The 21,412-nt window shown below is 43.1% G+C and overlaps 1 protein-coding gene across 1 annotated transcript; it reads left to right on the plus strand.

The window, feature by feature from the left end:
• The first annotated feature begins 1,819 nt into the window (after nucleotides 1-1,819).
• LOC135253950 (desmoglein-2.1-like) lies at nucleotides 1,820-20,090 on the plus strand. Its single transcript, XM_064333822.1, has 14 exons — nucleotides 1,820-2,474; nucleotides 6,209-6,334; nucleotides 8,021-8,176; nucleotides 8,305-8,446; nucleotides 8,600-8,769; nucleotides 9,702-9,836; nucleotides 9,965-10,150; nucleotides 10,280-10,821; nucleotides 12,175-12,317; nucleotides 13,007-13,228; nucleotides 13,729-13,965; nucleotides 14,412-14,548; nucleotides 14,749-15,102; nucleotides 15,909-20,090. Exons 1-14 carry the CDS (start codon nucleotides 2,421-2,423, stop codon nucleotides 19,620-19,622), a joined length of 6,318 nt encoding a protein of 2,105 aa, XP_064189892.1. The 5' UTR covers nucleotides 1,820-2,420; the 3' UTR covers nucleotides 19,623-20,090.
• Nucleotides 20,091-21,412: the final 1,322 nt, after the last annotated feature.

Below are 21,412 nucleotides of genomic sequence, written 5' to 3' on the forward strand. Positions count from 1 at the left end.
TGTGAGCTCGTGCGGCCCGCCGTTTCATTGCTGAGCTGTTGCTGCCCCTGTAGGTTTACACTTCACAATAATGGCACTTACAGTTGACAAACTGACTTGTTGGAAAGGTGGCATCCTATGACAGCGCCACGTTGAACGTCCCTGAGCTCTTCAGTACGACCCTACTTCTACTGCCTATGTTTGTCAACGGAGATTGCATGGCTGTATGCTTGATTTTACGCACCTGCTAGCAATGGGTGTGGCTGAAATAGCTGAAACCACTAATTAGAAGGGGCGTCCACATACTTTTCAAAATAGAACTCAAGCGGTGAAGTGATAAACAGGTGAAGTGTTCAGATAAACGGAGAATTTCAAGTCTAAGCCTGTCTAGAGCAGGAATGTTAGTAAGTTAGGAATGGGTTCTGGCCAGCCACTGCATCAATAAATCTGTCTAAACACCATGGCTTGACATTAAAAAAGGCAGGAAATGTTTTTTTCCATTTTTGTTTTTATTTACGGATGCATTGCCTTTGGGTGTGTGGGGTCTCACCCCTGGAAAATCTTAATCACCTTGTGAGTTTCAAGTGCACTGCAAATGATGAATGGGTGCGAGGCATCTCGAACCCCAAGGAATTGGCCAAGTAACCCCGCCCCCCCCCCCCCCCATGACCTTCGACCCTGGAATTCAAGGATCACTCAGTGCAAGAGGCACGCAGCGGCACAGGACTCTCCTCGGTCGCCGCCGCACCGAAGGGCTGGACGAGGTGGAAAGACGGCATCGCCCTGGAAAACATCGTCCGTTTCTCCCATCCGGATTTGACGGCTGAAATTAATATATTTAATTTTTGTTGCCACGGCTCCATTTCCCACCTGCCGCTTAAATACATTCGCTCTTCCGAAGCAGCCGTTTGCGAGCCCGGTGGCCGTCCTCCACGCTCCAAACCACACCGCGTTCTCTCTCCAGGAGAGCCAGCCCCAGTTAGAGCAACCGCGACGTCTACGGATGACTGCGACCCAAACGATTCGTTCGGTTCGATTGGTGCCCTGAACAGTAGGTTGCTGCTGATTGGCTGGGAGGGAGTTCGACACCAGGAATGAAACCCGATGGGAATATAAGGCGATGAACGAGACAAGGCTGAACAACGTTAAATTGTGCCCCTGACCCTGGTAATATAATTATAATCGCCTAGCACAGGCTGGAGTTAGTGATAGCTTTGCTGTCAGGCTTTTTCAGAAACCAAAAATAAATGTCAATACCGGGGAGGAAATGAGATATTGTACAGTAGTCAGGCCTTTTAGACAAATCTGTAATACACACGGCCTGGTAATACTTACACACGGCCTGGTAATACTGACACACGGCCTGGTAATACTGACACACGGCCTGGTAATACTGACACACGGCCTGGTAATACTTACACACGGCCTGCTAATACTTACACATAGCCTGGTAATACACACGGCCTGGAGCCGGACGGACTGGACGGTAGCCGGGTCACCAGGATTTTTTTTTTTCGCATGAGTTGGGGGCAGGATGACACTGCTGCTGGCCCCACGGGACCCAGCGTGTCTCACAGACTTATTTAAGCTTTTTTTTTTTTTTTTTTTTTTGCATTTTAAACGCATCCACGCATTTGCATTTTTTTTGCGAATTGAAGCTGAAGACGATTCCACGTGACACCCGCGCGGGCACAGTTGTTCACCGGGCCGTAATTTTACATAATCAAATAACCTTCAATGTAGATCATCTCACGTAGTCACACGCTGTCAGAACCGGACTCATTTTCCCACCATCCCTTCAGGATTTAAAGGTATTGTTTCAACAGGGTTTTTTTTACTATTTAAAAATACGATAATCTTGTTTTGTCATGATAATATAACTGTAGAGTGGCATTCAGGTCTGGCCTCTGCCGTCATGCATTTAAAACATCGCTATTCTCGTTTTCATTTTACCAAAATATAGACAGACAGGTGCATCGGAGAGATCCCGGTACATTGCTCAGGGCCTTTGTCCCACCCAAAATTTGGAAACCACCCTCCCCCTAATGCTGGCTATTTGTTTTCTCAGGCTGTCATAGGTGTGGCAGTGCAGCGACTGTCAAGCAAGTAATTGACTTTTTGAGAAATATTTTTGAAAAGACAGAGAGGGAAAGAAAGGAGAAGGGAAAAGGGGGGGGTGAGGTGTTGGGGGCGGGGGGTCTTCATGCATGCCTTGCAGATGTGGGTGTGTTCCGTTAAAAACAAAAAAAAAAAAAAAAAGGTACTCGAAGCACCTCCTACAGCAAGCGAGCTTAGGGCTCACCTACAAGGTTGCTGTTTTTTTTTAACGTTATTTAATTCCCTATTCGCACGTTTTTGAGAGAGACAGAGAGAGAGAGAGAGAGAGAGAGCGCCGATCGGCGGGACTGAGGAAGGACACTGCCGCCGCCGGTGAGCTCGCCATGGCTCGGGCTTCGTTCGCCGCCGTTAGCCTCCTCTTGCTGCTGGCGTTGCTGGTGAGTACCTGTACCTGTACCTGTACCTGTACCTGTCCGCGCGCTGCGTCCGCGTGGAGTTATTCACAGCGCCCTTAAGAGATAATAACGTGCCGGGCGCACGAGACTGTTTTTTACAGTACCTCTGCAGACACTGAGACTCAGTGAATAACGTGTGTGATGTATTTAGTGAATAACGTGTGTGATGTATTTATTTATTTATTTATTTATTCATTTTAAGCCCGGTGGACGTTATGTAGTTAAGCATTTGTGGGTTTTCGGGAGTTTAACTGTCTGATGCTCTGAATGAGGACCGTTGTTGTTTGTCACAAGTCAGTAGTGGCACAAGTCATACACTTCTCATGACTCATGAAATTTGAATTGTAAATCAGAGGTGAAGACAATGCATTGCAATTTGTTGATGGCTTGACACCCCTTGACTCACACTTGCTTAAGCACAACACCTTTATTATTGTAGTTTCTGTAGGTATACTATATACATTATAAAGCAGAATCCCACTCAAACATTCACACACACACACACACATACACACACATACACAGAAATACATGCACACGCATGCACGTGCACACACACACACATTCTCTCACACGTACAACCACACAAACAACCCACACGCATACATACACTAACATACACATAAGCATGCATTTACACAAACACACGCACACACGCACACTGTGACTGTGTGAAAAGCTTGTCTTTGCCTAAAACTGAGAACAGAACACACACATGTATCTGTAAACAAAATGTTCCAAAATAAATTAATATATAAATATAATCCATGTGACCCGTAGCTTGGAGAAAATGTAACTGTTACTTTATACCTTAATCACTGTAGTTCCCATAGGTAGTTACATAATGAAGCAGAACACACACACGCACGTGCACACGCACAGGCTGGTACACGTTGAGAGCTCAGCAGCTCAGTTTTTGGGGGTATTTCAAGCAGTTTCAATGTTTGCTTACTGACAGTCAACGCGCAGCCCGCTAGGGTGTGGCTCCATAAAAAGAAATTCTGACCCAGCGGTGCAAAACGGAGCCCACGGCAAAGATTAATTGTGGCATGTACTTTCACGCTCGTCTGCATGGAATCCGTCAAACAGCCGTTGAAATCGAGCTTCTCAATCTCGGAATCCTGGGGTCCCCCGTGTATGTCGTTTGTGTTTTGTTTTTTTGTTGTTATTTTTTGCTGCAGCCAATCTCTTGCTTAATTAAGGTTTGCCGAACACAAGTGTCATTTTTTTTTTTTTTTAACCTCTTAGCACAATTCAGGTTTTGGCTCGAAATCATTTGCATTGTCTTTGAATTCTTCACTGTCCAACAGAAGTGGTTATTTTCAGTGGTCTGGTGTCCACACCAGTTAGGAGCTTAGTGGTTCACCTCTGTCTTTAATTTGATAAGTTTAAATAAATGCCACCTCTTTGTGTAGCCATTTGCAGTATAGCACAATAAGCACAATGTGAATATCGAACACCTATTGTTCTAGCCATGCACAGCTGTTTCTGAAATAATGGGATTTAGGAGGAGAAATAATCCCTGAAACAGTTAGATTTGTCCAATTAAGAAAAATAAACAGCGTGTTAAACTTCTGGGATTGCAGTTGTGTTTGAAACAACCAGCGTACACAGGGGTCCCCACAACCAAGTTTGAGAAGTATTACATCAAGCTTTCATATACAGAGGCCATTTTTCCTCAACAAAACACTGCCACCAATCAAACTCCGCCATCATTTCAAATCTTTAAAACACATTTTGCACTCTTAAGGGTACAAAATAAACGTTTCATGTAGAGTTGACTTAATAATGTTTGGTAAATTTGCTGTAAATCTTACAGTATTATATACACACATACTCTATGTGCGTCTCTATTTTGTTACCTTCAGTTTCAATCTTTCATTCGTTCAGAAAATCAAGTTTCGGTCAGGGCTTTGCAAAATTACACAGGATGGCAGTAAAGTTTTGAAAAACTGAAATGCCATCCTGTAATAAAGCCCTACCAGTTTAATTATTATATTTTGTCTTTATGGTTTAAGAACAGATTCATCAAAAACCCCAAAAGCCTGAGGATCAGAAAGGCAGAATCTTGTTTGGGAATTGTTTGGAGGTTGGGAACATTTTCTACCTGTGTGGACTGGAAAAATAAAGTTCTTCATGGAATCAGGAGTAGGGAAAATGCACTGTAGCTGGGTGGAGGGAGGGAGGGAGGGTGGGGGGGGGAGCAATTTAGGGAACAAGGAAACTCCAAAACAAATCAGATTTTAATGCTTAGTCCCAGTTAGACTCCGTAGTCCCAGCTAAATTAAACTCTCCCATATCTTTGAGGTGCTGGCACCAATTCTTTGTGCCCGTACAGTGCCCGCCACAGTTGGCACTGGCGTACGCTGGATTTGACTGCGGATCACGGTGCCCATCCATTGCAAAACTTTGGCTGTTAACCGTGATGACAGGGATGGGCGGAGGCGGTGCATGGCATAGCATAGCACAGAAGAGTGCAGACAGAGGGAGGGTGTGATGTCCCTAACCTGGAACACAGCCTGGGCCTCTCAGAATTCCCCTCATGAGAGAATTCCTGAGACCCCACAATTCGTTTTTTTTTTCCTCTGTAGGGGACATGAGTCTCTGGTCATAATCTCTTAAGCACCATATGTTCTACTATGTGCTGCACTCTGAAACCTGCACCACAAGGGACAGTCAACTAAAGCAAAATAAAAATATATATATCTTTAGAAATATTTATCACTGCTATTTTTTTGTTTTGATTTGTTTTGTTTTTTTTCATCCGAGACGTTTGTAAAAAAAAATGTAAACACTGAAACATTTTACCAGGTCTCAGGAGGATATAGAAAAACAGGAAATTTAGTACCAGGCCTGAACCCCTTCAAAAAAAAAAAAAAACAGGAAGTGAGGTCACAAAACTTCCTGGTGATACAAAATCATAGGAGGACTGTGACGCGTTGACCACGGTGGGGCCGGAGAAAAGTGAGTCAGTTTAACAACATGTAAAGTTCCACTTGACACGGAAATTCTCGGATGTCATATGCAGTGTCTAGTTTGCAAGATAAATAAGCTTGGTACAACTGGTGTCACCTTTCCTTAATTTTACTCCAGGGCACCTTACCTTCGGGAGGCAGAGTTCTTATAATGTAACAAAGGAGGACAGAAATGTGCTTCTGGCCAAAAGACAGATAGAACCTGGATTTTCGTTTTGTTCATGGTAGCTATGTATTGATTTCTGTAATTAGGACTTTAATTTGGCTTTAAAATGGGACTGAAATGACATTTCAAGAGACATTTAAAGATTGCAAGAATGTGAATATTCGGGGGGAAAAAATGGGCAAACGAGACCCAACGATTTCCAAGCTTGCCATTTAAATGCAGGAACGTAAACTTAGGACCCATCTACTCTTATGATGTCACACACAAAGTGTAGAAAAGCATGAATGAACTGCATGAACTTTGAGGAAATCTAATTCTATAGCAACCGTTTTAAGGTGTAAGATCTCAAATATGTGATTAGAATGTTCGGAGCATTTGAATGCTGATGTTACAATCACTTACTGGTAACTGACAGTAATGGAGTTCTCGGACACTGACTTTTTTTTAAATCCTATTTTTCAAAGGGTTAAACAAATATAGAAAACAAAGAGAAATTACTGAGTTCTTTCATTGATGGGGGAGCTGGTAGGCGGTATCAAAGTATCAGTGTACTTTTTTTTTCCCCTAATATTAAGGTTTTTGAAGCTGAGGTTGAAGCCAGAAGACGTACGAAACCCAGACGAAGAAAAAGAGAATGGATTCTTCCGCCTACAAAGTTGCAAGAGAACGTGGACTACACGAAAAGAGAATTCATTGCTAAAGTAAGAGTGATTGAAATTCAGTGCATCATTGTACTGAACCGCACATTTTTAGAACAGGCTAATCCTTCTGTCTTCTACGGAAGAGGATTAGGGCCACGTGCAATTTTTTTCAGAGTTCTGAGATTAAAGTCAGAATTCTGAGATTAAAGTCAGAATTCTGAGAATAAAGTCAGAACTCAGAATTCTGACTTTATTCTCAGAATTCTGAAGAAAATTTCACGTGACCCTAATCCTCTTCTGTAGTCTTCACTGCGGTACTGTAAGGGGTTGGTTACAAAACAAAAGTAGAGCTTTCTGGAACATCTTGTACCCCGGACATGATTTTCAGCGTTGGCTCTCAGCCAGTCACCTTTATCCCGTGGCTGCCGCTGGCATTTTTCCAAAGTGAGGATGTCTGGACTGAAATGAGTCAGAGATGTGAGCACGTTTTGATCAATTTTATTTTATTATTTTTTTTTTTTTTCCAACTGGCATTCCTTTTGTTCTTTTGATTAGGCTTTTTGATTTATATTTTTAATATGAATTTGAATATAGGATCGAAATATCCGTGCTTAATTTATTTAGCTCACTTCTGATGTAAAGAGAATAAAAGATCATTTTCTCATCAGAAGTTTAAATGTTGAAAGTGTGTGGAAAGTAGTCTTGATTCAATCAGCCTTTGTCCATAGAGCTTTAGCCTGAAATTAAATACCAGGGATCCTCTTATTTAACTTGGCAAACTGTAAATGAAGAAAAAAAAAGCAACTCTTGCTTCTTTTTTTTTTTTTTTACTGAATCCAGACAAGTAAGACATTGAAAATTGTTGCGTGTGTAATCTTGGAAGAAAGGATAGAAGAAATGTAGGCGTTCGGATTTATTATTTTTTTCTTAATGTTATCTTCATCATCATCATCATCGCTGGCCTGTGTCTGTTAAACCGCTTGTGTTCTGAGCTCTGGAAGGTGTCATCACTTCAGAAAGGATCTGTTTTTTGTTTTGTTTTTTAACCCTTTTGTGTTCTCGTCACATTTAAGGCCTCTTCTGTCTGATGCATGTTGGTTTTGCCCAACGGGCGCTTCCGTGTGAATGCAACGGTGTCTGAAATCTTCCACAGCACCATCTCCGCGTCTTGACTAATGCGATTCGACAAGAAACGGCTTGCCGCGAAACAGCTGCCATAGCGTGAAGCTGAAATATTTCTCTGTTTTTCGATTGCTTGCGGGCGGTAGTCCTCAAACGCTCCGCAAATGCAAACTTGATGCTAGATACAAGCGACTTCCGGACTGGTTGAACAGTGACTGGTGTAATTTTTTAAAAAATTATTGTAGCTTGTAAGTAGGCTACTTAAGACATGTAACCAATTGAAAATCAAAACATCTCTTTTAATAAAGTCTGTCGAACGTGTTTTGTCAAAAATAATAATAATCCAGATTTAAAGGAACGATGGCGGGCAGAGTTTATTCAAAGTAATTAGAGACAAGGCTGTTAAATTGGTGGCCAGGGTACTGAAATGTTGGTGAGGAGGGAGATCTCGGAGAGCCCCAAAAACTGCACAGGAGAGACACTGAAAATGAAATGGCAGTAGCCTAAATGATACAGTGATCTTATAACGATATATATTTACGCTGCTATTTTGTGTGTGTTTATATTATCCATTCATTCATTCATCCGCGGCTGAAACTGACCCCGTCTTAATACGTTCTGCAGATTCGATCTGACAAAGACGACCTAGACGCCGTGATATACTCTCTGACGGGGGCCGGAGCTGACAGCCCGCCGTTTAACTTGTTCGTCGTCAACTCGACGTCTGGATTGGTGAAAGTAACTGATATTTTGGACAGGGAAAAGTGTGCAATGTACAATGTAAGTGTAAATTAAAATGATCTCTCTTTTTTTAAGAATTTCATTAAAGCTAGGCTACACTTCTTAATTTTATATTGTCATCTTTACGCATTTGCCACGATGATTAAAATGTTCACTTCCCTTTTCAGTTGACCGGCATTGCCAGACACAAGAATGGCACGCTAGCAGAAACAGACATCGACCTGCGCATTCGAGTCATTGATCAAAATGATAACCCCCCTCAATTTCATAAGAAATTTACTGGAAGTGTGAATGAATCGAGTACTGAAGGCAAGTTTTTTAAAAACCTTTTTAAAAAATGTTTTATTTGCATTGTGTCTTAAAAGGTCAGTCTTAGACTGTAACAGTCTCTTTGGGTTGGTTAGTATTTATATGATAGCGGCTGGAGAAATGTAATTTTATGTTATGCTATTGTTGTTTAAGGTACCTACGTCACGGAAGTATCTGCAACAGACGGTGATGAAGAAGGGACAATCAACGCAAAGATCGCATTCAACATCATTCATCAGGATCCAGAGGATGACGGAATGAAGTTCTACGTTGAGAAGAATTCTGGGAAGATTTTTGTCAAAGAACCCAATCTTGACCGAGAAGTATGTCAGTACATTATGATCTGACTTCAGTATATGATGCTGTCAACATATGATGCAGTCAAAATCATTTTTAAATCTCTTACAGCATATATATATAGGCTAAAATGTTACTGATAACCAGTGCATGCAACCACAAATCATTTATAAGCGCCATACACACACACACATGCACACATATGCTATGTATTGCTATACTTGAGGACTTTTGACTGATTTCCATTGACTACATTCATTCCGTAACCTCTAACCCTAACCACTACATGCCTAACCCTAACCCTAACCTTAACCTAATTCTAATTCTAACCCTAACCCTAAGTCTTAACCCTAAGACAGCCTCTTGAAATTGTGAGGACCAGCAAAATCTCCTCACTTCCCGTAGTTTTCCTCATCTTTCTATCCTTGTGAGGACATTTGGTTCTCACAAAGATAGTAGTACATGTCCACACACGCACACACACACACACACATGCACGCACGCACGCACGCACACACACCCATGCAGGCACACACAAGCCTGGATTCAATCCACTTTTGCCCTTTAATTTGTAATTCAACGCAAGTGTTAATGAGTTTTTCATGTTAATTTTAGTTGCTAAGCTTATCACACTGTGTAAAAGTCAGTGCTAGGGAAAGTTCTGATCGAATTGAGGCCATAGTTTTTGGAAAAGATTATAACATACAAAATAGATTTTCAAAGCATATATATAATGTCTAGCAATTAACTGAAAAGCAACATTTCTGGCATGCATTGTGTTATTTTGGAGAGCAACTTGTCAACAGACAATTCTGTAAGTCGCTCAGGATAAGAGCGTCAGCTAAGTGCCTGTAACCCAAAATTCACAACTGTGTGCAACAGCACTGCAACATTCAGAAACGCAGCCTCCTACATGCACACAGGTACCTCCGTGCGTCATACTGTTTCATTTTTACAGGTCTTTGACTTCTACACTCTGCTAGTAACGGCAACAGATTTGGACGGTGCGCCAGGTGGCAACGTTGCAACAGGAACAGTTGAGATTAAGGTCTTGGACATCAACGACAACCCGCCGAGGCTAGAGAAAGAACAGGTAAGGTAATTTAACCTCTTCACTGCCCCACTTTTTATCCGTACGTTCCAACGACACAGTGGGATGCGTTTGCACGTGTTTGCATTGCGTCGATTTGATTCTGTTCCGTTTTCCTCAAATTCCCCCAGTATTCCGCCAACATAGACGAGAACGCTGCTGGCATAGAGGTGATGAGGATCAAAGCGCTGGACGACGATGTAAAAAATACCGACAACTGGCTGGCGAAGTTTAAGATCACGAAGGGTAATGATGAAGGCCATTTCACAATCGAGACAGACCCTGACACTAATGAAGGCGTCCTAAAGCTGGTGAAGGTAAATTGCCTCAAGTTAGTCTTCCTTTTTTTTTTTTTTTGAAGAGGTGGGGGGCGGGGGATGTTTCTAATGTGTACGGTCTTTAATGCACCAAAGTTTTCACTACTACTTTCACTGTCTCCCCTGCAGCCATTAGATTACGAGCAGATGCAAGATCTTGACCTGGACGTGTCTGTGGAAAACGTGGCACCGCTCGTCGCCGGGGCAGCACCCGACATTGGCCTTGGCCTTGACCTTGACCTTGACCTTGACGCTGACGTCGATGCCGACCTCGACCTCGATCTCGACTTGGATCTCGAAGGTGCGGGTGGCGCTGGAGCCGGGGCGGGTGGCGCTGGAGCCGGGGCGGGGGCGGGGGCAGGGGCGGGGGCGGGGCCCGCGGCCAGGGCGGGGGCAGGGGCGGGGGCCGGAGTCGGTGCCGGAGCAGGAGTGGGACCAGGAGTGGGACCCGGCAAAGGCAAGGGAAAACCCAAAAAGCCCAAAAAAAAGCCGAAAGGTAAAAGCTACCCCATTAAAATCAAGGTCAACGACCTGCCGGACGGCCCGACCTTCAGCCCCTCGGAGATGCCGGTTCCCGTCTCGGAGGACCCGGAGGACATCGTGATCCCCAGCGTGATCGCGACGTACCCGGCGCTCGACGGAGACACAGGAGCGCTCGCCGAGAACGTCAGGTTGGTGGAAAAAAAAAAAGGAAAATACAGCGGCTAACGGCTAACGGTGTCAAGCTAAGCTAAGCTACACGGAGTGTAGCACAGTGGGTAAGGAACTGGGCTTGTAACCGAAAGGTCGCAGGTTCGATTCCCGGGTAGGACACTGCCGTTGTACCCTTGAGCAAGGTACTTAACCGAAATTGCTTCAGTATATATCCAGCTGTATAAATGGATACAATGTAAAATGCTGTTGTGTAAGTCGCTCTGGATAAGAGCGTCTGCTAAATGCCTGTAATGTAATGTAATGTGTCAAGCTAAGCTAACTATCCACCATGAATCAAGGGCTGTAATAAAACCTGTTCCAGGATTATAGGCACTATGGTACATAGCAACTGAGAGTGTATAGCAACGGTCAGTGAGTTCCGTTCTCTATTATGCGATAAGGTAATGAAACTAAAAAAATTAATAAAAAATTCAACATTGCAATTAAGACACATTAAGTTACACAAAGACCGTCTCTGTCTGTCTTTGATCCATTTCTCAAACTAGAACTCCTCTTTCACTAAATAACGCAAACAAATGACCTGGCGATTATGAATGGTTGGGGTCATCATTTTACTTAATACAAAATAACAAAACAAAAAAGAAAATATATATATATATATATCTAAATCTAAAGAATCTAAAGAAATTTTGATAATAAAACTGATATTCTTTCATTTTTTACTTGCTTATTGGGTAGTTTTTATTTTATCGAAAAACATGTGTGGTGCAATGAAAGTATGACGCAATATCTTTTAAAGCACTCATCCAAAATGAATCACAAGTAGTTTGGAGCTATGGAGTTTTGGATGTCTAACTCTATGATCTATTATAATTTTGCCAAAATATGTGTTTGTGTCAATGTGTTGAGTTAGCACATGCCCTGGTAGCGGGAATCATATTTTTACATACCAAACATGCAATCTTTCTTGCTCAGGTTCCAGTAGTAAATTGGTACATCGAGATTACAAACTATCAAACATAACAAGAATAAATCTTTTTAAATTCACTTCTTCAACTACACAGCCATCATTGAGCACCACAATAACATAATATCTAAGAAACGTAACCAGCAGTTCAGAGAAATCTGACTCTTGCAAACAGAAAACAATAAATTAAAGAATCTCAACTAAGATTCCTGTTAAAAACTAGGTGAATTGCATGTGATATGTTAAGCTGCAATTTCATTTTAACAATTATGTTTTTCCAGGTCACGTGCATTATTTGTATTTATACATTTATTTTGTAACATTTTGTTTGTGTGTGTGCACGTGTGTGTGTGTGTTTGTGAGTACATAACCAACATGATCACTCCTGTCATTTCTACTGTAGGTATGCAAAGGGATACGATCCTGACAACTGGTTATCAATTGATGAAAAGACTGCAGAAATAAAACTAATCAAAAGGCCGGATCGGGAGTCTCCGCACCTGGTTGATGGAGTATACTATGCAAAAATTCTCTGTTTGACACAAGGCAAGTTTAAAAAACCCTAGTGGCATATAATCAATGTAAAGGGTTGAAAACAAATTTATCCAGTCATTAGCATTTCATTAGAATTAACAATGGTATATTTTATTAATTTTATAGATAAATGTTTGTATATTTTCAGTCTTACGCGCCAGTGATAAACCTCAAATTAACTTTATTTTGAACAATTTTTTACCATTACCTGTTTTTGTGAATGTGGTCAATAACAGCCATTTTCCTTTAAATGAGGTTGAATTTCGACATTACTTGCACTTCTTGTGCCTAAAACTATAAATTAAATGTTTTTGTTAAAGTGAACACACAGCCCACTTTGGGGATTTGTGTGAGCCCTCGAACGTGCAGTACCTCCTCATAACCAGCAGGCGATTCACTTACGTCTGGGGTAAACTTCAGATTGAGAAACAACCATATCCACGTCAAAGTGGGATTTTTTAATAAATAATTACTTAGCGATGGTTTTCTGTGTCAGCCACTATTTTAAGGTACAGTTTCCTCCAAAGACAATTTTAATAATAAAGCTTCAGAACTGTTGGAGTCTTGGCCAAGCTACTTAACCTGAATTGCTTTGGTAAAAATATCCAGTTGTAATAAACGTGTCTTATGTAAAGCGCAAGTGGACGAGGCAGCGATAACTAATGTTAACTAATGAATGAATATAAAAATCTGCTCTCCAGATATACCCCCTAAAACCGCCACGGGAACCATTGCTCTGAACGTGCAGGACTCCAACGACCACTGTCCCCGGCTCGTCAGCACGCACGAGTCCCTGTGCACGGATCAGAAGTCGGTGTACGCCACGGCGCTGGACGAGGACGCCCATCACAACTCCGCGCCCTTCGAGTTCCTGATAGTGCCCGAGGAGACCACGGGAAAGTGGGACGTCGAGAAAGTGAACGGTGAAGAAGCGCCTCTTTCTTCGAATGCTTAGACACGGTCACGGTGGCAACAAAAAAAAAACAAAAAAAAAAAAGGCTGCGCAGGATTTTTATTTTTTATTTTAATTTGTTTGTTTGTTTGTTCATGTATTCAGTCAATCATGCATTCACGACATAACCAACTGGCACACTGGCACTGGGCGACACAAGAACAATACCTTAAAAGGGGGGGGACTCACGTGAGGAGGTTTATATCGCAAAAACAGTTAAATCCTTACCCCCCCGACTTATTTCTGATTAACTATTTAATGATGGTCCTGCTCACAGCCTTGAAAAAAATGCATGACTAAGAACAAGAGAAGTCAGTGCAACATGCAGAACTAAAGTCAGGCTTACAGAGATAGCTAATGCTAAGTGCCTGTTGATCACACGACTGCATTTTCGCCCTGCTCTTTTGCGTATATGTATGGTATGAAACTATTTTTCCTTGAATGAAAGTCTTTTTTTTTTTGTTCTTGAAGACACAACGGCACTGCTGACATCCCAGGAGATCTTATGGCCAGGCTCCTTTGAAATCACACTCGAGATTAAGGACAAGCAAGGCGTGGCCTGCCCCGACAAGCAGGTTGTTCGGCTGGATGTGTGCACCTGTACGGAGGGGGGAATCTGTGGCCCCCAAAAACTGAGAACAGAAGTCACCCCTAAGCTTGCAGGGCTGGGTATAGGAATACTCGTCCTAGGCTTTGTGGCACTGCTCGGTGAGTAAGAACCAAACGACGCAGCCCTGCTAAAAATGGCTACCACAGGCCTTTGAGAACAGGAGAGAAGAAACTGCTTTAAGCTTTAAGAACAGGAAGCCGCCTCTCTTGGTGTGAAATAAATGTTTAAGTACAGTATACTCATGGGATGCAGCTGGCCAAATGATTAATGCATTCAGAACTGCAGAGAAAATAGATACTCCTTTTTAGTATTTTCTTCTTTTTTTTAAACTCTGTGTAAAAAAAAACTGTGTGCCACTTCAGACCAATGCAAAAAGCTGGTGATAAAACATTCGATCCAATTTCGATCCAACCCGATTTGTCATTCATATGAATTAGAAGAATACGTTATGTCTATGCTAGGAAATGAACAGAGCAGAAGTTCACTCCCCCCTTCCAACCTCGACACCCCCTCCCTCCCCCCCATTCCATCACTGTCCCAACAGCGGTGCCTATTCTGCTGACGTTCTGCTCCTTCGGAAAGGCCGCGTCGGGCCTAATCCCGGGTGGCTTTGCCGATCTGCCCATGGACGCGAAGGAATATCTGATTCCGTACCACACGGAAGGAAAAGGGGAGGACAAGGTAAGGAAGCGGCGTGCCACGATGCATTTTGGGATACCCCGAGTCGATGCGGATGTGCATTTTATGACATAGTGATCTCATGTGGGCACTTACGCCTGAAGACCCTAAAACAGCCTCTTTTTCTGAAATGGGTTCGGGATTAACTCATGAATAAGTCTGATTTTTTATTTTAAATTGTGTCGTCCCCCCGTCCCCCACAGGAGGTCCCTCTTCTAAGCGCGCCGTTTCCGATAGCGAATCACGAGGCGCCGATAGTGGCGCAGAACCTCGCCAAAACGTCCGCCGCCAGAACGCAGCTGAGCCTGGCGGACGGGCTGGGCTTCGGCAACGAGGACGGGCTGCTGGACCTGGCGCAGGCGCTGGACGCGGACTCCTACGGGAGCCTGCAGAGGCGCGCCGGCGGCTTCCAGCAGAGGGGGGGGGCGGCGGAAGTCGGGGCGCAGAGAGAGGAGTACGAGAGAGCGCCCGCGTACGCTGCTTTCGACGAGTACGACGAGGGCCCCTACCCCGACATGTCCCTCCCCGAGGAGTTCCTGGACGACTACTACTCGCAGGTGAGCGGACGAAAATGTTGCCGTTGCCGCTTTTTTTCGAAGCTTTCTGGGGGCCCGGCTTCCCCTTAAAATGGCCGTCTCATAAAGCCGTACTGGGGCAAAAGGCTGAAATGGAATTAACGAGCTTTCGCTGTGCCATTGCTGAACCGAGTGGACTCCACATAACAGTGTCTGATACCCCCAAATATCCAGTATGTTTCTGGCATTGGTGTAGTCAAAAAGACATTGTTCATTGAATGGAATCCCCTGTAATTCCCCTCACTTTGAGGATCCCCACATCCAGGGAGACTGAATACTTCACACACATGCAAATCCAAATGAAGTACAGCATATCAGATATTGAATAAACCTTTAAAAACACATCTACGGTATTTTAAATTTCGATTACTTTTAATAGCTATTTGTTATTCAGAAGGAACACAAATGAAAAATGAATGAAAATTACACACTTTTAAGTGCTGCTTTAGCAAACAATAACTGTTTAATTCAGGAATGTTTAATTCAGATAAAACACACTAGGTCAATTGCTTTGTCCTTACCTGGAGTTTAAACCTCTATATATAAACCCCTGGGCTGCAGAAGTGCATAACTGGAGCAGCAATGCAAAGCTATGGAATGTGGATTAGCTGTTCCAGTTGAAATGCATTTCTGTGGTGTAGGTGATTAAACCTGAGATTTAAACTCCAGCTAAGCACACTGCAGTTGACCCATTGGGTAATGTTATGCTGTGTTATTTACATAAAATACTGATACTGATATAATGCATAATACTGATAATGCATTGTGATTCTTTATCGTTATTGTAGAAAGCAAACTGTGCCACCGAAGGCTTTCACCAGAGGGAGAGCTTGCTGGTCTATAAGGAGGAGGGAAATGGGTCTCCTGCTGGGTCAGTGGGCTGCTGTAGTCTCCTGGACATGGACGATGACCTGGAGTTCCTCAACGACCTGGACCCAAAATTCAAAACCCTGGCTACTATCTGCAGACCTCCAGTTATCGAATCCGAATTCGCTTTCGATTTTCCAGAGCCCAGAGTCGAGCCCAGAGTCGAGCGCAGAGAGACGGTCCACACCAATTTCTCAAGCGAGGAAGTGCTGCCCCAGAGAACCCACAGCTTGTCAAGCTCAATCCCATCCAGCCCCATTCAGCGTTCCGCCAGAAGTCATTTCTCTACCCTGCCCCAAATGAAAACCTATGAGAATGTAATCGTATCAAGTCCAACGTACCTCATTCAGCAGCCTGTTTATTATGCGGCCGCGCCCATGCTGCAGCCCGTGCAGTACGTGATGGAGCCCCAGGTGCAGGGCATGTACGTGATGAGCAACGCTCCAATGGCCGAGAACGTGGTGTTGCAGGAGCGGACGGTGATCGGGGGTCCCACCATGCACGGCGGGGTGATCGGGGTGCAGCAGGGTACCTTGAACAGGGGCGAGAACATTGTGTTGGTGGAGAGGCAGGTGGGCGCGGGGCAGGTGGTGCGAGAGGGGGTAGCCGGGCACAACCAAGGGGTGGTGCTGGTGGAGGGTGGAGGGCAGGTGCTGCAGGGGGGTCAGTCGTGGATCCAACAAGGTACCCTACAGAGGGGCACCATCTCTGGGTCTCAGAAAATCCTGCTGGTGGAAAGAGGAGGAGCTGGAGGCCAGGTTCTGGGGAATCCAGTCAGCCCTCAGCAGATATTAGTGGGAGGTCCAGCTGGGTTGTCTCCAGGGTCTGTGCAGATGACTAGCCCAGAGAACGCGTTCGATTTTGAGAGGCAGGTGAGAAGTGCCCAAGTGGAGCCAGATCCTGTTGTACAAAATGGTGTGTTCAGAGTGCAGGAGGGTACCTTAAAAAGCCACGAGAATGTAATGCCGTTTGATCCATCTGAACAACAGATACCTCTTGCCCAGAGACAGGGGGGCAGTGAACAGGGGATGCACGAGGATATTTCTAAGACAGCTGAAGAAAAGAGAAGATTATTTTCATTACAGAATAGGGATCCAAGGCAGGCTGCACTAATTAGAAACCAACTATTGGAGGATGATAGTGAACAAGTGGATGAATTGTTCATGGAAAGGCCTATTGCTTCAAACCAGGTGTTTGGGGATGATGAGCTGGAGTTAACGCTGGAAAGTTTAGTGTTGCATAAAGTTACTCCAGAAGAATTTCCTGGATCTTTGCAAGAGGAGAGGGTGGCAGACGTTTTTGAGGAGGATGAAACATCATTGTATAAAGCCCAGGAAGAAGACACATCTGAATTGACTCAAGGTAAGTTAGAGGAAATAAAAGTTTTTCAATCTGTAAATGAGGAAATTTTGGAAATGGAAGCTAGTTCTGTCCAAGCCCAAGAGGAAGACATAGCTGAGGTTACTGGGGAGACTTTGGAGGATGAGGAGATAGCAGAAAAGGAGTCTCAACCAGCTGAGGAAGAAAAACCATCTGGATTAACTGAAGGAAAGTTAGAAGAATCTCTGAATGAGGAAATTATGGAAACCAAAAGGAGTTCTGCTGAGGTTCAGGAGGACGATGTATCAGAGGTAGTTGTGGAAATAGTACAAGATGACTCACCTGGGTCTGCAGATAAGGATGATATCTCAGAGGCAGTTGAGGGAACTTTAGAAGAATCATCTGCATCTCCAGTTGAGGAGATAGCAAAGGGATCAATTGAATTCCACCAAGTTGAGGAGGAAAACACACCTGGATTATCAGAAAAAAGGTTAGAAGAAATTGATGAGGAAGTTGTGGAAATGGAAGCTAGTTCTATCCAGGCTCAGGAGGAGGACACGTCAGTGGCAACTGATGGGGAATTAGAACAATTGAATGGGTCTCAAAATGAGAGGATAGCAGAGGAAGTGGTTCAGACACATCTATCTGAAGAAGATGAATCTGATTTAAATGAAGGAAAGATTGAGGAGGAAAAAAATGTTGAATCTCTGAATGAGGAAAGTATGGAAAGTGATATAAGTTCTGACCAGGTTGAGGAGGATGATACATCAGGAGTAGCTGAGGAAACATTAGAAAAAGAAACATCTGGATCTCCAGATGATGAGATGGCAGAGACGGTAGTTCAGACACACACAGCTGAAGAAGAAAGTACTTCTGACTTAACTCAAGGAAAGTTAGTGGAGAATGAAGTTTCTGAATCTCTGAATGAGGATGTAGTGGAAATGGAAGTTAGTTCTGTCCAGGTTGAGGAAGAAGGTATGTCCGAGGTAGTTGAGGAAATGGTAGAAGAAGACTTATCTAGATCTCCAGATGAGAAGGTAGCAGAGAATGTGGTTGAGTCTAGTCATGTTGAGGAAGAAGACACATCTGAATTAACTATAAATTCAGAGGAGAAAGAAGTTTCTGAATCTCTGAATGAAGATGTTGTGGAAATGGAAGTTAGTTCTGTCCAGGTTGAGGAAGAAGGTATGTCTGAGGTAGTTGAGGAAATGGTAGAAGAAGACTTATCTAGATCTCCAGATGAGGAGGTAGCAGAGAATGTGGTTGAGTCTAGTCATGTTGAGGCAGAAGACACATCTGAATTAACTATAAATTCAGAGGAGAAAGAAGTTTCTGAATCTCTGAATGAGGATGTTGTGGAAATGGGAGATAATTCAGTTCAGGTTCAGGAGGAGGAAACTGCAGGGGTAGATGAAGAAATGTTAGAGGAAGGAGAATTGTCTGGATCCCTGAATAAGGATGGAGTGGAGGTGGAGACAGTCATGGGGGAACGCACACAGGAGGAGGGAGAATTAGCTGGATCAAAAAACAATGATCTCACAGAGACTGAGGTTATTCCTGACCAAGAAGAAGAGGCTGAACTGAGGTCTGAATCACAAAACGCTGAGAGAGTAGATGCTACAGACACAGAGATAATAGAGGAGAATAGTTCAGAGGTGAGCAAAGTGACATTAGAGGAGGGTGAGGTATCTGAGTCTCAGAACAAAGAGGAGATACTTGAGGAAACCATAGATGGTTCAGAAGAGACCCAGGTGGAAGAGTCAACTCAGTTAAGTCTGATAGATGAAGAAATGTCTGCCTCAAGCAATGATGCAGTGTTGCAGACGGAGCAACTCAGTGGTCAACTGAACGTAGAAACTGAGCCAAGCCAAGCCACTGCTGAGCAGATACTCAAGGAAGACATTTCAGGGTCTGAATCACAGAATATTGATGCAGTCAAGACTGAAGTTGAGTTGGATGAAACACTTGAAGGGAGTGAACCAGCCCAGGGAGCAGAATTTACTGCCCATGGAGAGTCAGATGAAGGTTCAGTCAGTGCTGGGAAAATATTAGAAGGGTCTCCAGAGCCTGATTCCCAGAATGTTAAAAATGTGGATAGTGATGTTGGTTCTTTCCAGGCAGTAGAGGAGGATCCATCAGAGCAAACCCAGGAGATTTCGAAAGCTGGTGAAACACTAGGACCACAGGTCAAAGAGGTGGAGGAGAGTCAAGCACCTGGTGATCAACCATTGGGAGATTTGGGAAAAGCTTCTGGAGGCAAATCCAAACGTCAGAAGAGTCTCAAAGGTCCCAAAGCGAAGTGCGCACAGCAATGAGTATTTTAAGGGCACAATCTCAGAGCAAAGAAAAAGAGTGGAGTCAGTTCCTATCACAGAGGTACCCATGGGCTAATCTGGCTGCATTTACAGGAAAACAAACAGGCTGGATCACAGAGCTTCCTGTGAAGGGATTACTTCCGGTCAATTAATTGTTACAGAAGTGAGGCTTGGGCAGCACCTGGGGCAAAGCAGGCAGACAACTGGTTGGGGTAGGAGGAGTTCACTTTGTGGAGGTGGAGGGGGCGGGGGGTGGCGGATGGGCAAGCTTAACACAAGGGATTTTACTGTAGGGCAAAATGTCTGACTTGTGACTGACAAGAAATTATGCTAATGGTTGGGAAAGGGGGTTGGTATGAAAGATGATTCCTGTCAGACATGCAGCTAATGCCTCTGCCACAAAAAAAAGCATCTCTGGGTTTCAGAACGTCTTGCAAGTGGAAGTGGGATTCCGGGGGACAGGGGGGATCACAGACACAATTTCAGGGGGAAAAACACTGGCATCCAAATCACTCATTGCGGTCACATTCTCCTTTGTCTTTTTCTCTTTATCACTCTTGCAATGCCATTTTTATCGTTTGAATTTAGCTCAAACCGTTAAGGCTTAATATAGAAAGTATTATTTTGTCTTTATTATTTTGCTGTGATGTGCTACTGTTAGTCTGTTTAAGGAAACAGTTTCAGAATGATTAAAGCATTGCTCGGTTTCCGATAAAGATGAAACGGGTTGTCCAAGTTGTGACGAATCATGATGCAGCCACAGGCATGTTAAAACCTGGAATTTGAATTTGAATCAATAACTTCAGTTTTTAATCTTTCGGAGGTGTACAAGATATTTAGAATTCCAAATTAAAGACATTTCATTTTAACATGCTCTTCAATATAATGGCACAAGAACAAAACAAAAAGTTATTAGCTGTTTAAAGTTTTTCACAACTTCATGTTATGATGTCTCATTTTTCTGAACAGGTTCAAGGCAAAAATGTACATTTTTATATTCTCAAAGGATAGGGAAAGTAAATTGAATTTGCATTGAATTGCAAAGAAAATTAATTGCATTGTAAATTTATGTGAATATGCATATTACGTGATTGCATTTAAATGAGAAAGGTGATGAAATATAGTCTTTGAAATCATTTTTATGCAGTTCTTTCAAAGACTATTTGGTGGTATAATCATTTGCTAAAACAACATTTAAACTGTATTCTTCAAACCTTTCAAACCTGCTTTTTTTACTATGAAAACATGTAACATGTCATATATTTTCATGGGTTATCAGTAAATAAAGTTTTCATCTACTTTTGATTTTGTCTTCTATGAAAATAGTCAACTCAATTCTTATAGTATTTAATTTAAGAGGCAGTTATACAAACAGAATGAAACAAAATATATTGGTGTCCAAAACTGAGAACACATTTTTGAGCACCTCTTGTGCACCACATTACACTTTAGTGTTTGGAACTCCCAACCAGTGTTGCCAGATTTGAAAAAACGGCGAACCCACCCGAAGCCATTTTTCAATAACTTTTTTTTTTTGAGTAGCACAATTGGGTGGGAATCCACCCAATCTGGCAACACTGCTCCCAACCACTTTGGCTGCGGCATTATCATATTTGCATATTTATTATGACTCTGCTGTATTCCAAAATGCTCCCACAGTCCTCAACCTGAGAATCTATTATATTCTCATGCCTCGAGGTTTGAACGATATATTCCCAGACTCCACCAACAACAAGAATCTACATGCCTGAAGTCTCATCCTGATGCATTTGAGACCATGAAACATAAAC

The sequence above is a fragment of the Anguilla rostrata genome, chromosome 4, assembly GCF_018555375.3.
Source record: "Anguilla rostrata isolate EN2019 chromosome 4, ASM1855537v3, whole genome shotgun sequence".
NCBI classification, from domain to species: domain Eukaryota; kingdom Metazoa; phylum Chordata; class Actinopteri; order Anguilliformes; family Anguillidae; genus Anguilla; species Anguilla rostrata.